This window comes from Propithecus coquereli, unplaced genomic scaffold (assembly GCF_000956105.1).
Source record: "Propithecus coquereli isolate 6110/MARCELLA unplaced genomic scaffold, Pcoq_1.0 Scaffold42, whole genome shotgun sequence".
NCBI lineage: Eukaryota > Metazoa > Chordata > Mammalia > Primates > Indriidae > Propithecus > Propithecus coquereli.
This window is the reverse complement of record NW_012149952.1, coordinates 568,879-586,302: the sequence shown is the minus strand read 5'-3', so window position 1 is coordinate 586,302 and position 17,424 is coordinate 568,879. Positions and strand designations below refer to the sequence as shown.

General features: G+C 59.2%; 3 protein-coding genes across 6 annotated transcripts in view; 1 reads left to right on the top strand and 2 right to left on the bottom strand.

Moving 5' to 3' along the window:
- PRR19 (proline rich 19) overlaps window positions 1-492 on the bottom strand; it is a 3,569-nt gene extending 3,077 nt beyond the window's left edge. The window contains exon 1 of the mRNA XM_012653218.1: window positions 484-492. Within this exon, the coding sequence (XP_012508672.1) occupies window positions 484-492 (9 nt within the window). The remainder of the gene's footprint in view (window positions 1-483) is intronic.
- A 2,405-nt stretch (window positions 493-2,897) lies between these two features.
- On the top strand, window positions 2,898-5,432 carry PAFAH1B3 (platelet-activating factor acetylhydrolase 1b, catalytic subunit 3 (29kDa)). The gene is made up of 6 exons (XM_012653291.1): window positions 2,898-2,966; window positions 3,222-3,315; window positions 3,510-3,599; window positions 4,286-4,402; window positions 4,481-4,603; window positions 5,107-5,432. The coding sequence occupies exons 2-6, from the start codon at window positions 3,238-3,240 to the stop codon at window positions 5,392-5,394; spliced, it is 696 nt and encodes a 231-aa protein (XP_012508745.1). The 5' UTR covers window positions 2,898-2,966; window positions 3,222-3,237; the 3' UTR covers window positions 5,395-5,432.
- A 912-nt stretch (window positions 5,433-6,344) lies between these two features.
- CIC (capicua transcriptional repressor) overlaps window positions 6,345-17,424 on the bottom strand; it is a 26,991-nt gene continuing 15,911 nt past the window's right edge. For 2 of the 4 annotated variants that reach the window (XM_012653451.1, XM_012653450.1), the window contains exons 3-21: window positions 15,174-15,323; window positions 14,856-15,090; window positions 14,646-14,775; window positions 14,334-14,516; window positions 14,089-14,254; window positions 12,999-13,201; window positions 12,685-12,910; window positions 12,194-12,297; window positions 10,720-11,947; window positions 10,441-10,628; window positions 9,954-10,075; window positions 9,695-9,861; window positions 9,302-9,595; window positions 8,880-9,202; window positions 8,308-8,561; window positions 8,056-8,210; window positions 7,840-7,971; window positions 7,422-7,553; window positions 6,345-7,333 (exon numbers count right to left, since the gene is read on the bottom strand). In XM_012653451.1, the coding sequence (XP_012508905.1) occupies window positions 6,966-7,333; window positions 7,422-7,553; window positions 7,840-7,971; window positions 8,056-8,210; window positions 8,308-8,561; window positions 8,880-9,202; window positions 9,302-9,595; window positions 9,695-9,861; window positions 9,954-10,075; window positions 10,441-10,628; window positions 10,720-11,947; window positions 12,194-12,297; window positions 12,685-12,910; window positions 12,999-13,201; window positions 14,089-14,254; window positions 14,334-14,516; window positions 14,646-14,775; window positions 14,856-15,090; window positions 15,174-15,323 (4,760 nt within the window). In that variant the 3' untranslated portion in view covers window positions 6,345-6,965. Of the gene's footprint in view, window positions 7,334-7,421; window positions 7,554-7,839; window positions 7,972-8,055; window positions 8,211-8,307; window positions 8,562-8,879; window positions 9,203-9,301; window positions 9,596-9,694; window positions 9,862-9,953; window positions 10,076-10,440; window positions 10,629-10,719; window positions 11,948-12,193; window positions 12,298-12,684; window positions 12,911-12,998; window positions 13,202-14,088; window positions 14,255-14,333; window positions 14,517-14,645; window positions 14,776-14,855; window positions 15,091-15,173; window positions 15,324-17,334; window positions 17,402-17,424 lie in introns of those variants that run through there. The other 2 variants (XM_012653453.1, XM_012653452.1) reach the window with 2 other exon arrangements.

Genomic DNA, 17,424 nt, shown 5'->3' with positions numbered 1-17,424 from the left:
TGGGAACAGGGACATGGGGAAATAGTTAAAAGATGGAGGATGGGGAAGGGTCGTGAGATCGGAGGGATTTCGGGGACCAGAAAGGGATTCGGGCAAGGGAGAAATCCAGGAGATATGGGAGAATACAAAAAGTGGAGAGAGACGGTAGAGAAAGAAAGGCAGGAGAGAGCACAGCAAGAGAAAACCTCGGGAAAACAGAAAGGGAGGCAGAGGAGCTAACAAGGACAGGGGCCTGGTCGTGAGGCGGAGGCAGAGGGTACGAGGGGAAAGCAGGGTCGGGCAGTTGAGGTAGAGCAGCGGGCAGAGTGAAGGGAGTGGGGTACAGTTCCTGGGGACAGGGCTGGGGAAGGGCCCCTCACCCTCTCCTGCCCCAAAGATCCCCACTCCCCTCCTGCCCCACGTGCCTGTGGGATGCAATGGCTTCTTTTCCTCCGTGACCCCAGCTCTCGAAGTCCCCTGGCGCTCTTCCGGACTCAGTCGCACCATACGCATGCGCGTGCCCCTCCCACGCCCTTTGGCTTCTCGGGTCCCAAATACCGAGAGAGGACGGAGGCTCAGGGGCACGTGCCAAGGGCCCACGAGTGCCCGTTATAGCCCCGCCCCTCCCAGCCTCACTTTCAGAAACCTCCTCATTTGCCCTTAGCAACTCCCATCCACCAATTGGTTGTGAAGTTCATAAGGCCCGCCCCCCTCCTGAATGCTGATTGGTTTAGACAGCTATTGGCGGTCTTTGGAGGGCAAGATGAGGCGAGGCAGGAGGGGGAAAAGGGTGATGGTAACCCCTCTGCTCAAACAGTCCCTAGGCAGTCACACACTTCATCCCTATAGAATTAGTATAGTGTCAGCAGGGCATAGTGGCTCACGCCTGTAATCCTAGCACCTCGGGAGCTGAGGTGAGAGGCTCGCTTGAGGCCAGGAGTTTGAAACCAGCCTGAGCAAGAGCGAGACTTCCCTTCTCTACAAAAAACAGAAAACTTAGCTGGACGTGGTGGCGCGCGCCTGTACTCTCAGTTACTAGGGAGGCCGAAGCGGGAGGATCGTTTGAGCCCAGGAGTTTGAGGTTGCAGTGAACTATCATGACGCCAGGGCACTGTAGCCTGTGCTACAGAGTGAGAGCCTGTCTCAAAAAAAAAAAAAAAAAAATTAGTATAGTGTGATGTAGAGCTAAGCTAGGTTGAAATGCCGAAACTGGTGCATATGAGCTGGGTGACCTTGGAAACGTTTGTAATTGCTCAGAGACTCAGTTTCCTAATCTGTAAAATGGGGTTGGTAATAGTATCTCCCTCATACTGTTGCTAGAAGCATGAAATAAATCAGCACATCTAACTCGAAACAGTGCCTAGTGAATGAATGAATGAAAGCTTTGTTTCTCCACTATGCTTTGCTTCAGCAACTGCCCCTCTAACTCTACAACTTATCCGTCTACACTTGTCCCCTGAGGCTTTAACATCAAGCCTGGCGAGGTGGCTCATGCCTGCAATCCTAACAATTTGGAAGGCTGAGGTGGGAGGATGGCTTGAGCCCAGGCGCTGGAGGCTGCAGTGAGCTATGATGGGCCACTGCACTCCAGCCTGGGTGACAAAGCAAGATCCATCTCTAAAAAAATAAATAAATAAATAAAGCCATTCCAGGGTATTCACCACGCCCTAATAAGAAAGTGATATTATGTCTTTTCTTTCTGTTTGCCCAATCTTCCTTATCTTTCAAACCCAGCTCAGATACTACTTCTAGGAAGCTCCTAGTTCTAAGTCCTTCTCCTCCTTCTTCCCCAGAAGTCCTCTGTACCTCCCTCAATCACAACTTTGACCCCTCCCCCCCAGAAAGTTCTGTGTCTGAATCTGTCTCCTGGATCACACTTGCACAAAGCCAGGATCTGACCCATTCATTTAATATTCATTCAGCAAGTAGTTGTTGAGCAGCCACCATGGGCCAAGTCCATTTCAGGGAAGTGGATTGAAGCAGAACAAAAACACAATAAATAAGATTCTTTGTTCACAAAGGGCAGACATTAAAAAAAATTAAATAAAAAAACAATAAATAAGACTCATCTCTATGTCTCAGTACTAATCTATCTAGAAGGAATGAATAGAAGAGAAGGTTCAACCTGGGAGTGAGGCTACAGGAAAATGACCAGGACGTTTAGGGGGATAGTGAGACACCCCACCTGGTCCCTGAAAACAGAGAGATCAGAGAAGACATTGAAGTCTGAAATTAATTTGGGGTGGACGAGGCGCAACCCTAGGTGGCCTCGGCTGTGGATGTGGGTTTCAGAGCTCAGACACACCCAAATGAAGTTCTTGGTTGGCCCTTGGGTTTAGAGAGGGGAGCAGAGGCCACAGATCTGCAAGATGATCTGCGGGTGGGGCGCCAGACTGGACCTGGGCCCTGCAGACGTCTCTAATTTCCATTCTCTTTCTGTACCTTCTACCTTCCACACAGGTCCCATGGTGTCTTGAATGCAAAAAGAATGTGGTTTAGATGTTATGCCACACACAAAAAAACTAATGGGAAGCCCACGAGCAGATAAGGCTCTAAAGCCCCGGCATTGCCTTAGAGTGTCTCCTCAGAACCGAGCCTCTAATTTTCACATTTTGCTATCTTCTTTTTCTGTCCCCCGCATCAGTAGAAACTGGGAGCGTCGCCTCCTAGCCAGGTGCGTATGAGCCACCCCCTCAAGGCTTCCAAGGATGGACTCGTCCACTCACTCCCCTCCCCCCACCACGTGAATGGGGCACCCCTCTCCCCAGGAGGTGGTCCCTTCCGCACATTTCTCGATCCACAGCAAGTGGTTTCTTCCTCCCAGGAAGAGCGCTAGGTTTTCCCCGCCCACTCCCGGCTTTTCAGGTAGTTCGCCCCTCCTCCTGACGCCAGTGGGTGGTTTCTCCCTCTTCCCCGCCGCGGGTGCTGGATGGTCTGGCCTGCCCCTTCTCCCGGGGCCCGGGCTGCTCTCGCCGTCGCCGCTGCGGGTGAGTCAGTGGCCCCGGCGGGAAGCGCCGGACGAGCCCACTGCGCAGCCGACGTGGGGGAGGCGAGGGTTCCCAATTCCACCTCCTTCCTAAGTGAAGGTTTTCGTCCCTGGAGAGGAGGCGGCGCCCTGGATCGGCCTTCGTCTTTCGCTGGAGTGCGCGCGTCGGACCGTCCTTTGTTGCCTGGAGGGGTAGGGGTGGGCGTGGCTGAGCACCACCTCCTGGAGCTTTGCCGACCTCTCGCTTACCCTGCAGGAGCTGCGGCGCCAAGATGAGCGGAGAGGAGAACCCGGCCAGCAAGCCCACGCCGGTGCAGGACGTGCAGGGCGACGGGCGCTGGATGTCCCTGGTGAGCGAGCCCTCCTGGGTTACTCGGGAATCCAGGTCGGGGTGGGGGGGGCCTCAAGAGAACGGCCGATGCGTGCTGCTCTCACTACCTGATTGAGAAACTGAGGGCCGTTGGGGTGGTGCCGGCTAAAGAAGCAGGGCGGCTGGCCCAGGGGAGCGTGCGTGCCTCTGACTCTCTCTCGTGCGTCCCCGCAGCACCATCGGTTCGTGGCGGACAGCAAGGACAAGGAACCTGAAGTCGTCTTCATCGGGGACTCCTTAGTCCAGCTAATGCACCAGTGTGAGGTGAGGCCCATCCCTCTCCTCCTGCCCCACCCCACCCGGGCCTGTGCCCTGTCTGACACATCTGGACCAGAACCCAGGCCGGGTGGGATATGGGATACCCAAAATGGCCTCAGGTAGCCGAAAATCTCGTTGTAAGTTGTCATATTCTATTGAGAAGGAAATGTGTGTTCTGACTTTGTCAAATTGGATCTGTGTATACTAAGACTTGAAATGAGCCTTTCCTGCCAGAAGATTGTCTTAAGGTGAGGCTCTTTATTGTTTGCTCTAAGTAGTGCACAGCCGTGTTGGCTTTGCACAAAGCTATAGTCGCTTTATAGAAAGTGAAGGTCAGCCATAGTGGTGCTCCACAGAGCGGGCTGAATCATAGTATCTTTCCACTAAATGATGTTCAAATGTAATAGCTTTCCTCAATGTAAGTTTCAGCTGTAATGGTTCAATGCATGGCCCAAGCAGACTGGGTTTCCATAAAGTGAGCCTTGCTTCCATGGGGTTTGGTTTAAAGTGAGACTATAATAGAATTCTATGAAGCGAGTTTTGATCGTATGGGAGTTTGCTCCAGGTGAGATTTAACCACAATGCTTCCATAAAGCAAGGCTCTTCCATAATGGCATTTGGTTGGCACTTGGGCAGAGGCTGGTGGTCCACGCTGACAGTGCCCTTGTGCCCACACCACGTCTCGTTCACAGATCTGGCGGGAGCTCTTCTCTCCTCTGCATGCCCTTAACTTTGGCATTGGTGGTGACAGCACACAGCACGTGCTGTGGCGGCTGGAGAATGGGGAGCTGGAACATATCCGGCCCAAGGTGAGTGGGGCTGGGATGGGGCTCTAAAGCACCTTTTGCTTGCCCCCTTACCACCGCTTCATGCCCCTCTTTCCACAGATTGTGGTGGTCTGGGTGGGCACCAACAACCACGGGCACACAGCAGAGCAGGTGACTGGCGGCATCAAAGCCATTGTGCAACTGGTGAACGAGCGGCAGCCCCAGGCCCGGGTCGTGGTGTTGGTGAGAGGCCGGGAGGGCGGGAAAGAAAGAATGACCGTGGTCTGGGACCCCCTCAGAGGCAGCCACAGCTGGCGCAGTCCTGGGCAACTTGGCATAGAGTAGTGGCTTTCAGGCAAAATCTCACGTGGAAACTTGCCGCACATTTCAAAGCGGCTGTGGTTAAGGACACGTTCAGGGACCAGTGAACCCCTTTTGTCCAAGGCACTGCTAGAGATTCTGGGGGTGTGGAAGAATTCAAAAGAACCACTCGGATAGCCAAAAGTTGTCAGGCATCCATTTCTGGGGTGAATCTAGGCTCCATCACTTAGAAATGGGACATCTAAAAGGAGGGGTTAGCCCTTTGCCATGTCAACATGTTCATGAGTGATACTTGGAAAGAGGCGGGCACCCAGAAGTTTCTTGCTGAATGGGGGCTGAGACGTGGTATTAGGAACTACCTTTCCACCCTCCCCACTCTCCCATCCCTAGCGTATTCTCCTGTGACCCTTGGTGTTCCTCCTCAGGGCCTGCTTCCAAGGGGCCAGCATCCCAACCCGCTTCGGGAGAAGAACCGACAGGTGAATGAGCTGGTTCGGGCAGCACTGGCTGGCCACCCTCGGGCCCACTTCCTGGATGCTGACCCTGGCTTTGTACACTCGGATGGCACCATAAGCCACCATGACATGTACGATTACCTGCATCTGAGCCGCCTGGGCTACACACCCGTCTGCCGGTCCCTGCACTCCTTGCTTCTGCGTCTGCTGGCCCAAGACCAGGGCCAAGGTGTTCCCCTGCCAGAGCCCACTCCCTAAGCATCCTACCTTCCCACATTAAATTCTCCTTCCTCAGTCTCCTGTTTCCGGCTCTGTGGTCAAGCCTGCCTGGGTACCACCATCAGATCCTTGCCCTGATCTGTGACCTTGCAGTTCCGCAGGGTGGTTCTATTTCTGCCCAAGGCCAGCGTCGCTAATCCACCGAGGCACTTTGGTTCTTGCGGACTCAGGTGAATTTCCGCTATCACAATAGTGTGCTTCAGGCAGGTGCTACCGATCGGTGTACATTAGGGGAAACCAGCTGGCCAGCACTACGCCATAGAAGCAAAGTCAAGCAAGAATTCTGGGAACATAGCGACCCAACACAGTCGAGCCCACCATAAGTTGCCCCTCCAATCTCTGCATGTGCTATTCCCCTTACTGAAACTTACGGTGCTCTGGCCCTGGCTTAGATGCCACTTCCTATGGAGGCATAGTTGTCCCTCCACACTGGATGTGGGTATCTCTTATCTCCTTGGGTGGTCGCTGTGTCCACATGCTGAGTGGAAGGGACGTAACCCAGGCGAGGCTCCTTCTAGTCTGCCCGCAGTGCCGGCCCAGGCCACAGGGTGGCAGCAGGGCTCAGGGCGGACTAGTCTTCCCACCCAGTGCTGCCTCTGGGCCAGCACCTCTGGGGGCGTTTGTTGAGTAAAATGATTCCATAGCCAGTAAGGGTCAACTGCCTTTCTTGTGGCCCCTTGTGTCAGGCTGCCTTTGCCAACTGCATGGCTGAGAAAGGGGCAAAGCAAGTGTCGCGGGGCCCTGAACACTGGGGCTCCCAGGCCGCAGAGAGCTGCCTGGTCCACAGGGTCCCTGCGATGGGCGTGGTGGTCCTGGAATTGCTTGCCCCACCTTGTGGGAAGCCTACCCCTCCATCACTCCATGACAGTCTGGGGACAGGACTGGCACAACCAACACCCCTTCCCATGCAGAACAGGCAGCCACACGAGTGTGTTAAACAGCTTTAATCGCGGTCATTGCGGCTTCTCGGCACAGTAAGAAATATTGCACATGATCAACATGTTTTGTTCTGGGGATGGGGTGAGGGTAGGGGAATCACCTTCTTAGAAAGTACAACCCAAGTTGGGAGGGCAGAGGGGGTGGGGAGAGAACCCTCCCCATGCCTGTGGCAAAGTGCAGGAGCCCCCACCCCCAAACTAACCTGAGTCCAGCCCCTCTGGGGAAAAAAGGGGTGCATGAACTCCCCCCTACTCCACAGGCACCTCCCTGTGGCCCGAGGCCCACACCACCCTCCAGCTTGCAGCCCTTACACGAGCCATTTTGCATATAGTGAAAAGCTCTGAAGGTCACACACTCCAGTCCAGGTTATGTACAGGGGCTCGGAGGGACACTGCCCCTGCGTCCCCTCAGCTGCCCCCCAGCACAGGGAGGGAACTGTGGGGGGAGGGGGTATATACAAGAGGAGCAGGCCTCATTCCGCCCCAAACTGGAAAGGACGAAATGGCTTTGCTGGGGAGGAGGAACCATCCTGTCCCCCGATTCCTGCCACCTACACGCTGTCCATGTCCTGAGGGGGGTACTGTGAGTCCTGGGATGTTCCCAAGGTTCCCTCACCTGCCTGTGGCAGCTGTAGAGGGGCCTGGGGGTGGGGGAGAGGGCTGGGGGGCCGCCTCCCAGCCAGGCTGTCCAGGCCCTGACTCTGGGGGTGGAGGCAGTGGCGGGGCAGCCTGGGCCGTGCCAGAGTCCGAGCCGGGAGAGGTGGGGTCGGGGCCCCCAGCAGGGCTGGGAGTCGGGGCAGGGGCAGCAGCAGTGCCAGTGGGGGGCGGTCCAGGGAGAGGGGCCTCAGCTCCAGGGGGCTGCTCCGTGGGCGTGGCTGCCTGCATGATCTTCTGGCGCACCTCTCGTATCTTCAACTGTAGGCAAACCTTGGAGGGGAAGATATCCGCATAGCGGGCCTGGAAGGCTGCGGTGGCCTGGGCTGGGGACAGAAACATGGTGGGGAAGGCAGGGTGAGATGTGTAGGCAGGTCTCAGCTGAGTGACCCCAAAACTCTGGGACACGCTCACCTGATGGGAAGAAGCCGTGGTCCTGGAAGAGCTGCATGACCAGGGCCCGGCGCTGGTCCAGGGTACGCCGCAGTGACGAGTATGGCACTTTTTCGTACTCCAGCTCCCCCAGCACATCCTCGGCTTCTGTACCTGCACAGGGGGCGTGGTCAAGGCTGCAGCAGCAGCCTGGGCCACCGCGCCACCATCTGAGTGTCCACTCAAGCCCTGGCTGAATTCTGTCTCACACAGGGGTTAGAGAAGGGACCTGCTCAAGGTCACATGGCAACTTTAGGGGCCTGCTGGGCCCCAGAACCCACTCTTGACCTGCTGTGCTTCCTCTCGGTGACACTCAACTCACCTCTCCCACTCTCTGCCTCCCCAAGACCACACCCCATCCCCGGGGCCCCCACAGCTCTGCCCCCAACGGCACCCGCACCTGTACGGTCAAAGGTGAAGATGTCCCCCTCGCACTTGGCACTCTTGGGGGTGTTGGGTTCTGAGCTGCAGCTGGAGCGTCTCCTCATCTTGCGCTTAGGCGAGGTGGGGTCCTCGGGCGCCGAGTCCAAGTCTGGTCAAACAAAAGCGGGTTCAGCAGAGGTGGCCCCAGTCTGTTCCCCCACCTACCTGCCCCGGGTGCCCGGCGCTCGCCTACCAGTGGAGTTCTTCCTCTTCTTGCGGTAAGAGCCCAGGATGGCCCGGGGCGAGGTGGCCAGAGACTGCAGGGTAGGGGAGGGCAGCACCTCCTCAGGCCGGAACTCAGGCAGCTCAGCGAAGCGCTCTTCGAAGTCTACCTCTGACAGGACCCTGCTGGAGAGTTGGCAGGGTCACCTCCCCCGCCTTGGCCTGCAGCCGCCCCTGCTCCCACCACCCCTCACGCTCCACCAAGGCCCCAGCCCATGCTCACTTGTCCACAGAGTCAAAGGTCTTCTTCAGGGGCGGGGGCCGCACCTTCACCTTCTTGCCAGTACTAGCCGCCTCTTTGCGCTCAGGAGTGTCCCCGGCCGCCCTCCCACTGCTGCCCTCGCTGCTGCCGCTGCTGCCACCAGGGGCTGTGGCTGGAGCTGGGGCCGGGCTGGGAGGGGTGGGAGGCTCCCCACGACTCTCCAGGCCCTGCCCAGGGACACGCCAATCTGCAGATGAGCTGGGGAATTTGCTGGCCTGGGGTGGAGACAGGTGGGGATGGAGAACACTGAGCTCAGCCTCACCGTGGCGAAGGCCAGGACCGAAGGTGAATGCTGAGACAGCCCGACACGCAGAGCCCTGGAGAAGACCCAGTCACAGACTTGGGGAGGCCAAAACGTGGACCTTGGATGAGTAGGGGTACAACACAGGCAGGCAGGAGGGACAGAGAGGACCATTTAAGCTGAGGGATACACAGGCAGTGGGGCGAAGAGGAGCAGGACAAAAATGCAAGGACAGCGGACTGAGGGGCAAAGCCAGGCACCAGCAGGTGCCCCACGGCCTGCAGACACTCACCACGGTTTCGGGGCCCTTGGCGCTGGTCCGCTCCTCAGCAGGCGGGGGTGGCGGGGGGCTGCTCCGGGCCGTGGGAGTCCAGGTCTCTGGGGGCGGTGGAGGAGCTGGTGGTGTGGGCTGGCCCTCAAGCTCAGACTCTGAGGCGGTTGGCTCGCGGACTGGGCCAGGCTCCAGAGGCTGCCGGGGTGCAGGGCCAGGCCGCCCAGAGGCACCTGCCTCAAAGGAGCCCACAGGAATGCTGGCGATGGCCGCCTTCACTTTCTGGGGGGCCTTTGGGCAGGGCCGCTGGGCCTTGGGGGCCACTAAGCTGTAGGTCATGGACCCTGTGTGTAGGCAGAAGAGCATTTGCTGAGCCAGGCCTGCCTGGAGCCCAGGCCCTGGGTTCCCCAACTCACCCTGCCCTGTGTTGCTATGACACCCACCTGTGGCACTGGGGAAAGGGCTAGTGGGGGCTGGGGTGGCTGTGGCAGGGGCCGGCGGGCCCTTGGGCAGAATGGTGGCAGCAGGCGGGGTGGTGCTGGTGGCCACAGTGTAGACCAGGCTTGGAGGGGCCTGGGATGGCTGGGCCAGGGGTGCTGAGGAGGTGGGTGCAGGGCTGCCAGGATAAAATGCCGTTATGACGGGCCCCCCGGGGGCTGCGCAGGCAGGCGGCAGCTGGGGGCTGGGCACAGGCGATACGCCCACTTGGCCAGGAGCCAGCAGCGGGGCTTGGCCTGCTGAGAGAGACAGAGAAGAAGAGACAGAGGACCGAGTTAGGGCCCAGCCTGCCTCAGCCCCACCCTGGGTCCCAGCGCTGCCTGCCAGGCCACCCTCACCTGAGAGCAGGGGCTGAACGAAGGCGGGGCCACTGGGCCCCAGCGAGGTGAAGCCTAGAGCTACAGAGCTCGTGGGCCCGTACGAGGTGACTGTTCCAGCCTGGCTAGACGCAGGGCTGGTGCCCAGAGGCAGCGCGTGCCCGCCCGCTGACTGCACGTAGGTGATTCTGCCGCAGGGAGAGGAAACGGGGAGGAGTGAGGTGAGCTGCCCCACCCCACCCCTTCCCTGGCCTCCCAGTGAGGGCTTGGCTGCAATTACCTGGTGGAGGAGGGCAGCAGAACTTTCTGGGGCTGCGAGGTGGGTCCAGGAAGCGTGGCCGGGCTCAGGGGCGGCACCAGGCCGCTGGGTGTGCTCACGGGCACTGGAGTCAGCTGGATGATCTGTGGGGAAGGGCACCCACAGGCTGGGGTGAGCTGTGTCCCCAGAGTGGGGCAGGGGAGGACCAAGACCTAACAGCAAGGATCTAAGCAAAAGCAGGGAACACAGAATTTGGAATCAGGAGAGGATGGGAAAGATGACAGCAAGAGGTGGAGACACAGAGAAGGAATAAGGCACAGACACTGAGGACTCCAGAGACAAGAAAAGAGCTGGGACACAAGAAGATGGCAAGATGGAAACCCAGAAACAGGTGGGAAAGGAGAAGAGGAGACTGGAGGAAAGGCAGACGCAGAACAGTGGGATACGGAGCCAACACCCAGCAGAAGGCCAGGAGAGAAAGGCGAGGCCACAACCAGGGCGCCCTCACCTTGCTGGGTGGCTGGGCACCATTCTGTACAGGTACTGAGAAGGGCGGGCTCACCAGGGGCAGCGGCTGGCCAGCCCCTCCACCCCGCACTGACATGCTAGGGGCGGCCAGGGGCACTAGTACCTTCCCAGGCAGCAGCTGGGCTGAGCCACCCGGAGGTGGGGCCTGCACGGGAGAAACTGACTGGGCTGGAAGTTAAGAGGCGAGAAACGAAAAGGTTACAAGGGAGCCAACCAGGCCCACGGGCCCTCTCCTTGTGCTGCCCGGCCCGGGCCTCACCTTTAGGGGGCGGGGCGGAGGGTACGGACTGCAGGATAGGGATGCCAGGAGTGGGTGCAGTAGCGGCCAGGACCTTGCCGTTGGTGGAGGTGCCCGGCGGGAGGGTGAAACGGATGCTGGTGGTGGGTGCAGGGCCGCTGGGAGCCGCTGCTTTGGTCCCAGGGGCCGGTGCTGGGGCAGGTGCCACCTGAAGCTGCTGGGGCAGCGTGGGCAAGATGTACTGCACCTGGGTGATTCCCCCAGCCTTGCCCAGGGCACCTGGCTGCAGGATGCCCAGGGGTACTGGCCCATTGGGGCCATTCCCAGCAGCTGCTCCTGAGCCCGCAGTGGTCCCGCTGCCAGGGGCCCCCTGGGCAATAAACTGGACAGCAGGGGGCGCAGGGGCCCCATAGCCTGGGGTGCCCACCAGTAGGTTAGTGACGGTGGCAGGCGCTTTCCCTACAGTGCCCAGTAGGGGCCCAGCCACCAAGTGTGGGGCTGGTGAGGTGGCTGCTGCCGACTTCTTGTCCGAATACACTAAGCTGACGCCAAGTGGGGACCCCCCAGGCACCCGGGACCCAGTGCCCATTTCAGTCCTGGCACCTGCTGTGTCATTTGGAGACGCCTCAGCCCGGCCGGAGGTGGGAAAGGGCTTAGAGGCGATGGGCACAGGAGTGCTGCTGACAGGCCGCACCACGTTGGTGACCATGGTGGCAGCAGGGCGGGACAAGGGAGCCGCCGGGGCCCCATAGGCCAGTGATGGGGCTGGGGCCGAGGGCACTCTGGCTCCACTGCCCTCCTGCTCCTCCTTGTTTGGGGGCAGGACCAGTGTCTGCAGGATGCTTCCTCCTCCACTGGGAGGCGCTGCAATGACTGAGGGGCCTGGCGGCTCCAGGCCTCCAACACTTTCAGGTCTCTTGCGCCGGAACGTGGCAGGATCCGTTGGGAGGAATCGGGTAGCCTTGGAAGGTGTTGCTGGGCCCCCAGCCGCAGCGGGTGGGGGCCGTAATGGGCCCGCTGTGCTGCCCTGACCAGATTCCTGGGCCTTGAAGGTTCCTGAGCCCAGTGAGAAGGACGCTGCTGCCGAGGCTGAGGCGGCAGGCGCAGACGAGGAGGATGGGGTGGGACCATAGCCTTTACTGAAGGCTGCAGGCGGATCTGGAGGCCCTGGGGGCTCGGGGTCCAACGTCGGACGGCAGTGGGTAAAGGAGGAACGGATCACGGGTGAAAACACCTTCCGACCAAAGCCCTGGATGGAAGAAAAAGGGAGACACCCCAGGTCAGGGAGCACAGGCACCTAGACACCCATCCCCATCCATCCTGCACCCCTGCCAGCTGAAGGCCTCGATTCATCCTGGCTGTGCAACTCCCCACGAGGCAAGTAGCTTGCCCTTTCTGGACTTTAATCTCTCCCCGTCAAACGCGTGGGAGAAACAGACATTTCCCCTCCCCGGAGTGAGTGTGATGGGACACGCCATATGCAACAAGCCCTCACCTTATTGCCCTCTGGGTCCTCCCCAGAACTGTCTCCACTGTCGCTGTCGGTCACCCGCTCCTTGCACTTGAGATCAATGTCAGTGGTGCCAAAGCCATCGTCAGCTGAGGGAGCGGAGGGAACAGCGTGGGCAAGGGGCTGGATGCAAGGCCACCTAGGAGGAACAGTCTGGAGACTGGGCTCTGGCCTCAGCTCTGGCCGAGCGGGCAGTGAGTGTTGTCCGGGAAGGCTACTCCTCAGCCCAGGGCCGCGCCCACCTGCCCAATGCGGAGCCTACGCACACAAGGGCAAGAGCATCTAACAGTGCGCTTGCCCAACCGGTCATGCTGTGTTCTCCAGGTTTCCTGCCTGGCCGGGGACTTCCCAAGGCAGGACTGGGTTTACTCAGGAGGCCCGAGATGAACGCATGCAATCGCACACCAATGTGGAAAAGAAGAAATGAAGGGACCTAGGGTTCAAAGTTCTGTCCACCCTCCAAGCCTAATGCTCACCAATGACATCATCATCCCCTTCCTCCTCACAGATGACCATGCGTTCCTCGTCGCTGGTCATGTCCTCACTGGCTGCGCGCTGGGAACGAGAGGCTCGGGTGGGCAACAGTGGGGGCCGCCCACTGGCTGCCAACGCACCTCCCTCACTGGGGGCTGCAAAGGGGCCTGGAGCTCCATACTGGGTGGAAGGCTTTGGGCCGGAGTATGATGCAGGGCCAGACACCATCTGCAGGACAGCGGGCAGGGAGGGTTCAGCTGGGGTGGCTTCCTTGGGCGGCCCTCCCACCCGCCCCTGGGTGGTCTGCACCCCAGACCTGCGTCAGTTCCTGTAGTGCCTGGCTGTCTACTTCGCCACCGTCCAGGCTGTGTACCCCACTGTGGGAGAAGGCTCGGGGCCGGGCTGAGCCAGGTCCCCCAACTGCGTGCAGCCGTTCAGCCCCACAGGAGCCGCTCCCTGGAGCCTTGGTGTCTGAGCTCAAGAGTGTCTGGGCTGCGACGGACAGGAGCTCAGAGGACACTGTAAAGCAGGGCGGGGGAGGGGGACTGTCACAGAGTCAAAAAGACTCTCATCAGCACCGGGACTGGCTAAATGACCTACAGATATTTCTAGGTACTGGGCAGAAGAAGGCTGGAATTCCTGGGCCACTTGGTGAAAAAACACCAGCTACCAGCCCAGCACCTCCTTCTTGCTGGTTCGTGCCCTGTCGGGTGGTAGGAAGCAAGCCTGTTCCCTGCAGAGGGAGGCGGCCCTTCTCAGACTAAACAAGCCTGGAGACAGCATCGCATGGTGCTGGCTAGGTAACCACTGGCCTGTTGAGCCTTGGTGCCCTCGTTTCAGAAAGGAAATAACGAATATCCCCACCCTGATAGAGCTGCAGGGCCATAGCCACATAGCCACAAGGTAATTCCAAAAAAGTGCCCCAGAACACTGCCAGGCACACCAGACACCCTCAGTAAGTAGAAGCAGCCAATCAGGGGCGTTGTGAACTACAATGGTGCCAACTATGGTGTTGGAGGCCATCCAAGCTGGGGTTTAAACTCTGGCTCTGCCACTTGTTTGTGATTTTAAGCAACGGACTTTGCCTCTCTGAGCCTCAGTTTCCTCATCTGGAAATGGGGTGCGGTTTTGAGAATTAGGGCTCATATTCCCCATGGTGCCTGGCACATAGTAAGTACTCAATAAACCGCAGTTGATGATGAGACTGTTGTTTGGAAATCTTATCTGTGTGGATATCCCTGGCTCTTTCACATGAAACAGTTGCCAGTTCCTTTCTTGGTAGGGGTCATCAGATAAACGTGACAGAGCAGAGAAGCTGCCAGGGCAGGGGGTGAGCAAGCAAAGGGGTAGCTGGTGGCTCTCAGGGAAGGAGGTGGCAGGGTGGGCAAGCCAAGGGGCTGACTAACCCCCAGGGGCAGCGGCAGTGCCCGTCTCCGACATGCTCCGCTCCCGTGTCTCCTTGTGCCCTCCTGCCAGCCCCAGGCTCGTGGGCTTGGCCTCTGAGCTGGACTTCTTTCGGTCCTTGTTGCACCACTTCCAATCTGGGTGGGCCTTGAAGTGGGCCTCCTTCACCTGGCAGGAGAGGGCAGGGCGACCCTTCACTCACCCACCCCACCAGAAGTCTGGAGAAGCCAAGAGGAGAAGGCTTTACCTGGAAGGCCAGGTCGTGGTACTTCTGCTTCTCCTTGGGCCCCAGGGCGTACCACCACTCGCCCAGGATCTTGCTGACGGTCCGGTTGTCCTGGTTGGGGTGACGCTGGTGGACCAGGGCCCGGTGCCGCTTGCTGAAGATCATGAAGGCATTCATGGGCCGTCGGATATGGTCCTTCTCCCGCTGCATTAAACATAGCCCAGAGCAGGATAGTTGAGACGCAGGAGAGAGGCTTGGGTGGCCACGGGTAAGGCCAGGGAGACAAGCCTAGGTGGTCACGGGACAAGCAGGAGACAGGTGGAGATGAGGCACCTTGTTGGGGCTGCGTCCATCCTTCTCGGAAGATGAGTCCCGTTCCTTGGGAAGGGCACTAAGGGACTGGGTCCGCCGTTTTCCAGGTGGCAGAGGCAACTGGATCTCAGGAGACATGATGGAAAGGAAGCTGTGGCAGGGCAGCAGGGACAGTGAGGGCCATGTCTCTGGCCACCCCACCCCCTAGTCCCAAAGCCTCAGGGAACTCACGCATCATCGTGGTCACTCTCTGTCTCGCTGTCCAACCGGGGTTCTCCTGGGGGGCCGGGGGCCTCCTCCTCAGTGGCGGGAGGGGGACCCTTACCAGGTTCCACCACCCCCAAAGCGTGTGGGGGTCCGGGCCCTGGGCTCTCAGGGCATGTGGCTCCAGGGGGCCGCCCAGGGTCAGCACTCCCTGTCCCACCTGGTGGCTGTTCATGAGCAACAGCTGCCGATTCAGCAGGTTCTGTGGACAGAGAAATGGATCAGAGGCTCCTGGGCCACATGGGACCCTATCCCCATGCCTCCCCACAGTCCCCCACCCCTCACCTTTGCTCTGGTTGGAGGCCACTGGGTGGCTGGCAGGTTGCTGGGCTTCACTCGGCTGCACGGAGGGGTCAGGCTGGCTGGGTGCCAGGAAGGGGACTAGGGAGTGCCAGGGGAACACGGCCACAGAGCGAGGTTCCACATTCGTCCACACTGTGGAAAGGAGCCAGGTGAGTTGTGCGGCAGGAGAACTTGGCCCTGACCCCCAACTCGAGCTCTTCCCCACCCTCAATGAGGTGGCTCCACCCCCTTTTTACACCCCCCTCAACCCCAGAGCCTCATGGGCTCATTCGTGTGACATCACGCAGGAAAAACTCCTCCCTAAAGGTCTCTAGATTTATAAAAAAGAACACAGAATCAGGGAAGGGAAATAGTACTCACGCCCCACTCCTCCCCCAACCAACCTCCACCAGCCCTGCCACCAGGGACCAGGCCAGAGGAACGATTTGCTCCTGCCACAAACCAGGTCACACTCAGCTGCCATGCCACACTCCGGAGCCCCAGGACCTCAGTTGGTCTGGGGACCCCCCACCCCAGTCATGCTACATTCCCAGCACCCAAGTTGCCAACTGACACAGCCTCTCCCCTTGATCTCACACTCCCTCCCTTTCCTGAGGCAGATGGTCCTGTCTCCCCTCCCCTCCAACCCTCTGGCCACCACCCACAGGGTGTAGGGTCTCACACAGCTACGGTGTAGGAGGGGCTTTCTCCCGGCCTTCCTCCCCCACCAGACACCAGGCAGCCAGACCTGCCCCTCCCTGGCTGGGCACAGGTGGCTCCAGCAGCTCTCCCCTTTCACCCCTAAAGAGAATCTACTGCTCAAGAAGAAGCCTCCCAGCCTCCCCCCAAAAAACCCCCAGCTTATCTTCAGCCCAACGTCCAGCTCTCTTGCCCAGAAAGAGGGGAGGGTGTGGTAAACTCCTCAGAAGAAAAGGCCCAGACAATGAAGCAGAAAAAAGAATTGTTACAAGTCTCTTCCTAGAGACGACAAAAGTGCCAGGTGTTTCCTTGAGGATATGCATGGAAGATGCTTCCTCACCAGGGGGACAGTCCCAGGGGTTCAATCTTCAGTCCCAGGAGGTGGGTGGTAGGAGGGCGAGCCCTGAGCTGGGACCCACCCCTGGCTGGACTTCTGGGGCGGGTCTAGGCTAGGAGTGGGCTTCCCCTCTCACTGCCTGGCTCCCTGGGGGAAGTGGAACCAGCCGAGGAGAGAGGCCCCTGATTGGGGAAGACGAAGGAGGGAGGAAGGAACCGCCCTAGTCCTGGTCTCCATCATTCCAGGCCTCCCCCTGATCCAAATCAACCTGACCTGAAGTGACCCCCTGCCCAATGCTTCAGAAGCCTGGACCAGGGGAGCTCTGTGCAAGGCACTAGCCTGGAAACCTGGTTCTGTGAGGGGCTGACAAAGGAAAAAGTAGACCTCAAGGAAACAGTGGACTGGGATCAAGACAACACTGGAACGCACACAAGACTCTATGATGACCTGGTCCCCTACCCCTGGGGCACTGCAGGCCCAGAAACCTGCTGGGCCCTCCAAACCAATAAAAGCCCCCAGGGACGTGGATCTGTTCCTCTCTTCGCAAAGATCTTTCTCATCAGAGCCGCCTCATTTTCTGGGGAGTAGGGAATAACGGAGCCAGCAAACAATGGAGGGCAGTCCTTTGGTCCTGCCACCTCCTGAACCCCTCCCCAGTGTGCTACCCTCCAGGTTCCCAGGTCTTTCGCTCGCTCTCAAAGTACACCACAAACACCACCAACACTGCAGCCGCTCACTCAGCTCTGAGCTAACAGTGCCTCACTCACTCACTCCCAGCGCCCTGTCCTTAGCCCCACTACTCAATCAAAGCCCCCTCCCCTAGGACCAGCAGGTCTCCTGCTGCTCCTATTCTAACATGCTCCAAAGCCAATTACTCTGCACCCCTCGCCTCCAATTACAGCGGACCTATTCATCCCACCACTTCAGCATCACAGCTGTCCCCAGGTACTCCCCACTCCGCTACACTCCCACCTGCCGTCACTAACCACTCGGCCCGGCCGAGCTCCGTAACTTTCCCCATCACCCCTTGACTCTGTCTCTACCGTACTATACCCCCATCACCGTTACTCCGCACTCAGCACCCCGACACCTTGACCCCTGCAGTCCCAGGGCCCAAGTGCTACTGACCGAACATGCCGAGGCCACGGGAGGCCGCGCCGGACGCGGGCATCAGGGGCCTGTGGGCCGAGTACATGGTCCGGCGCGAGGGGAGCCCGG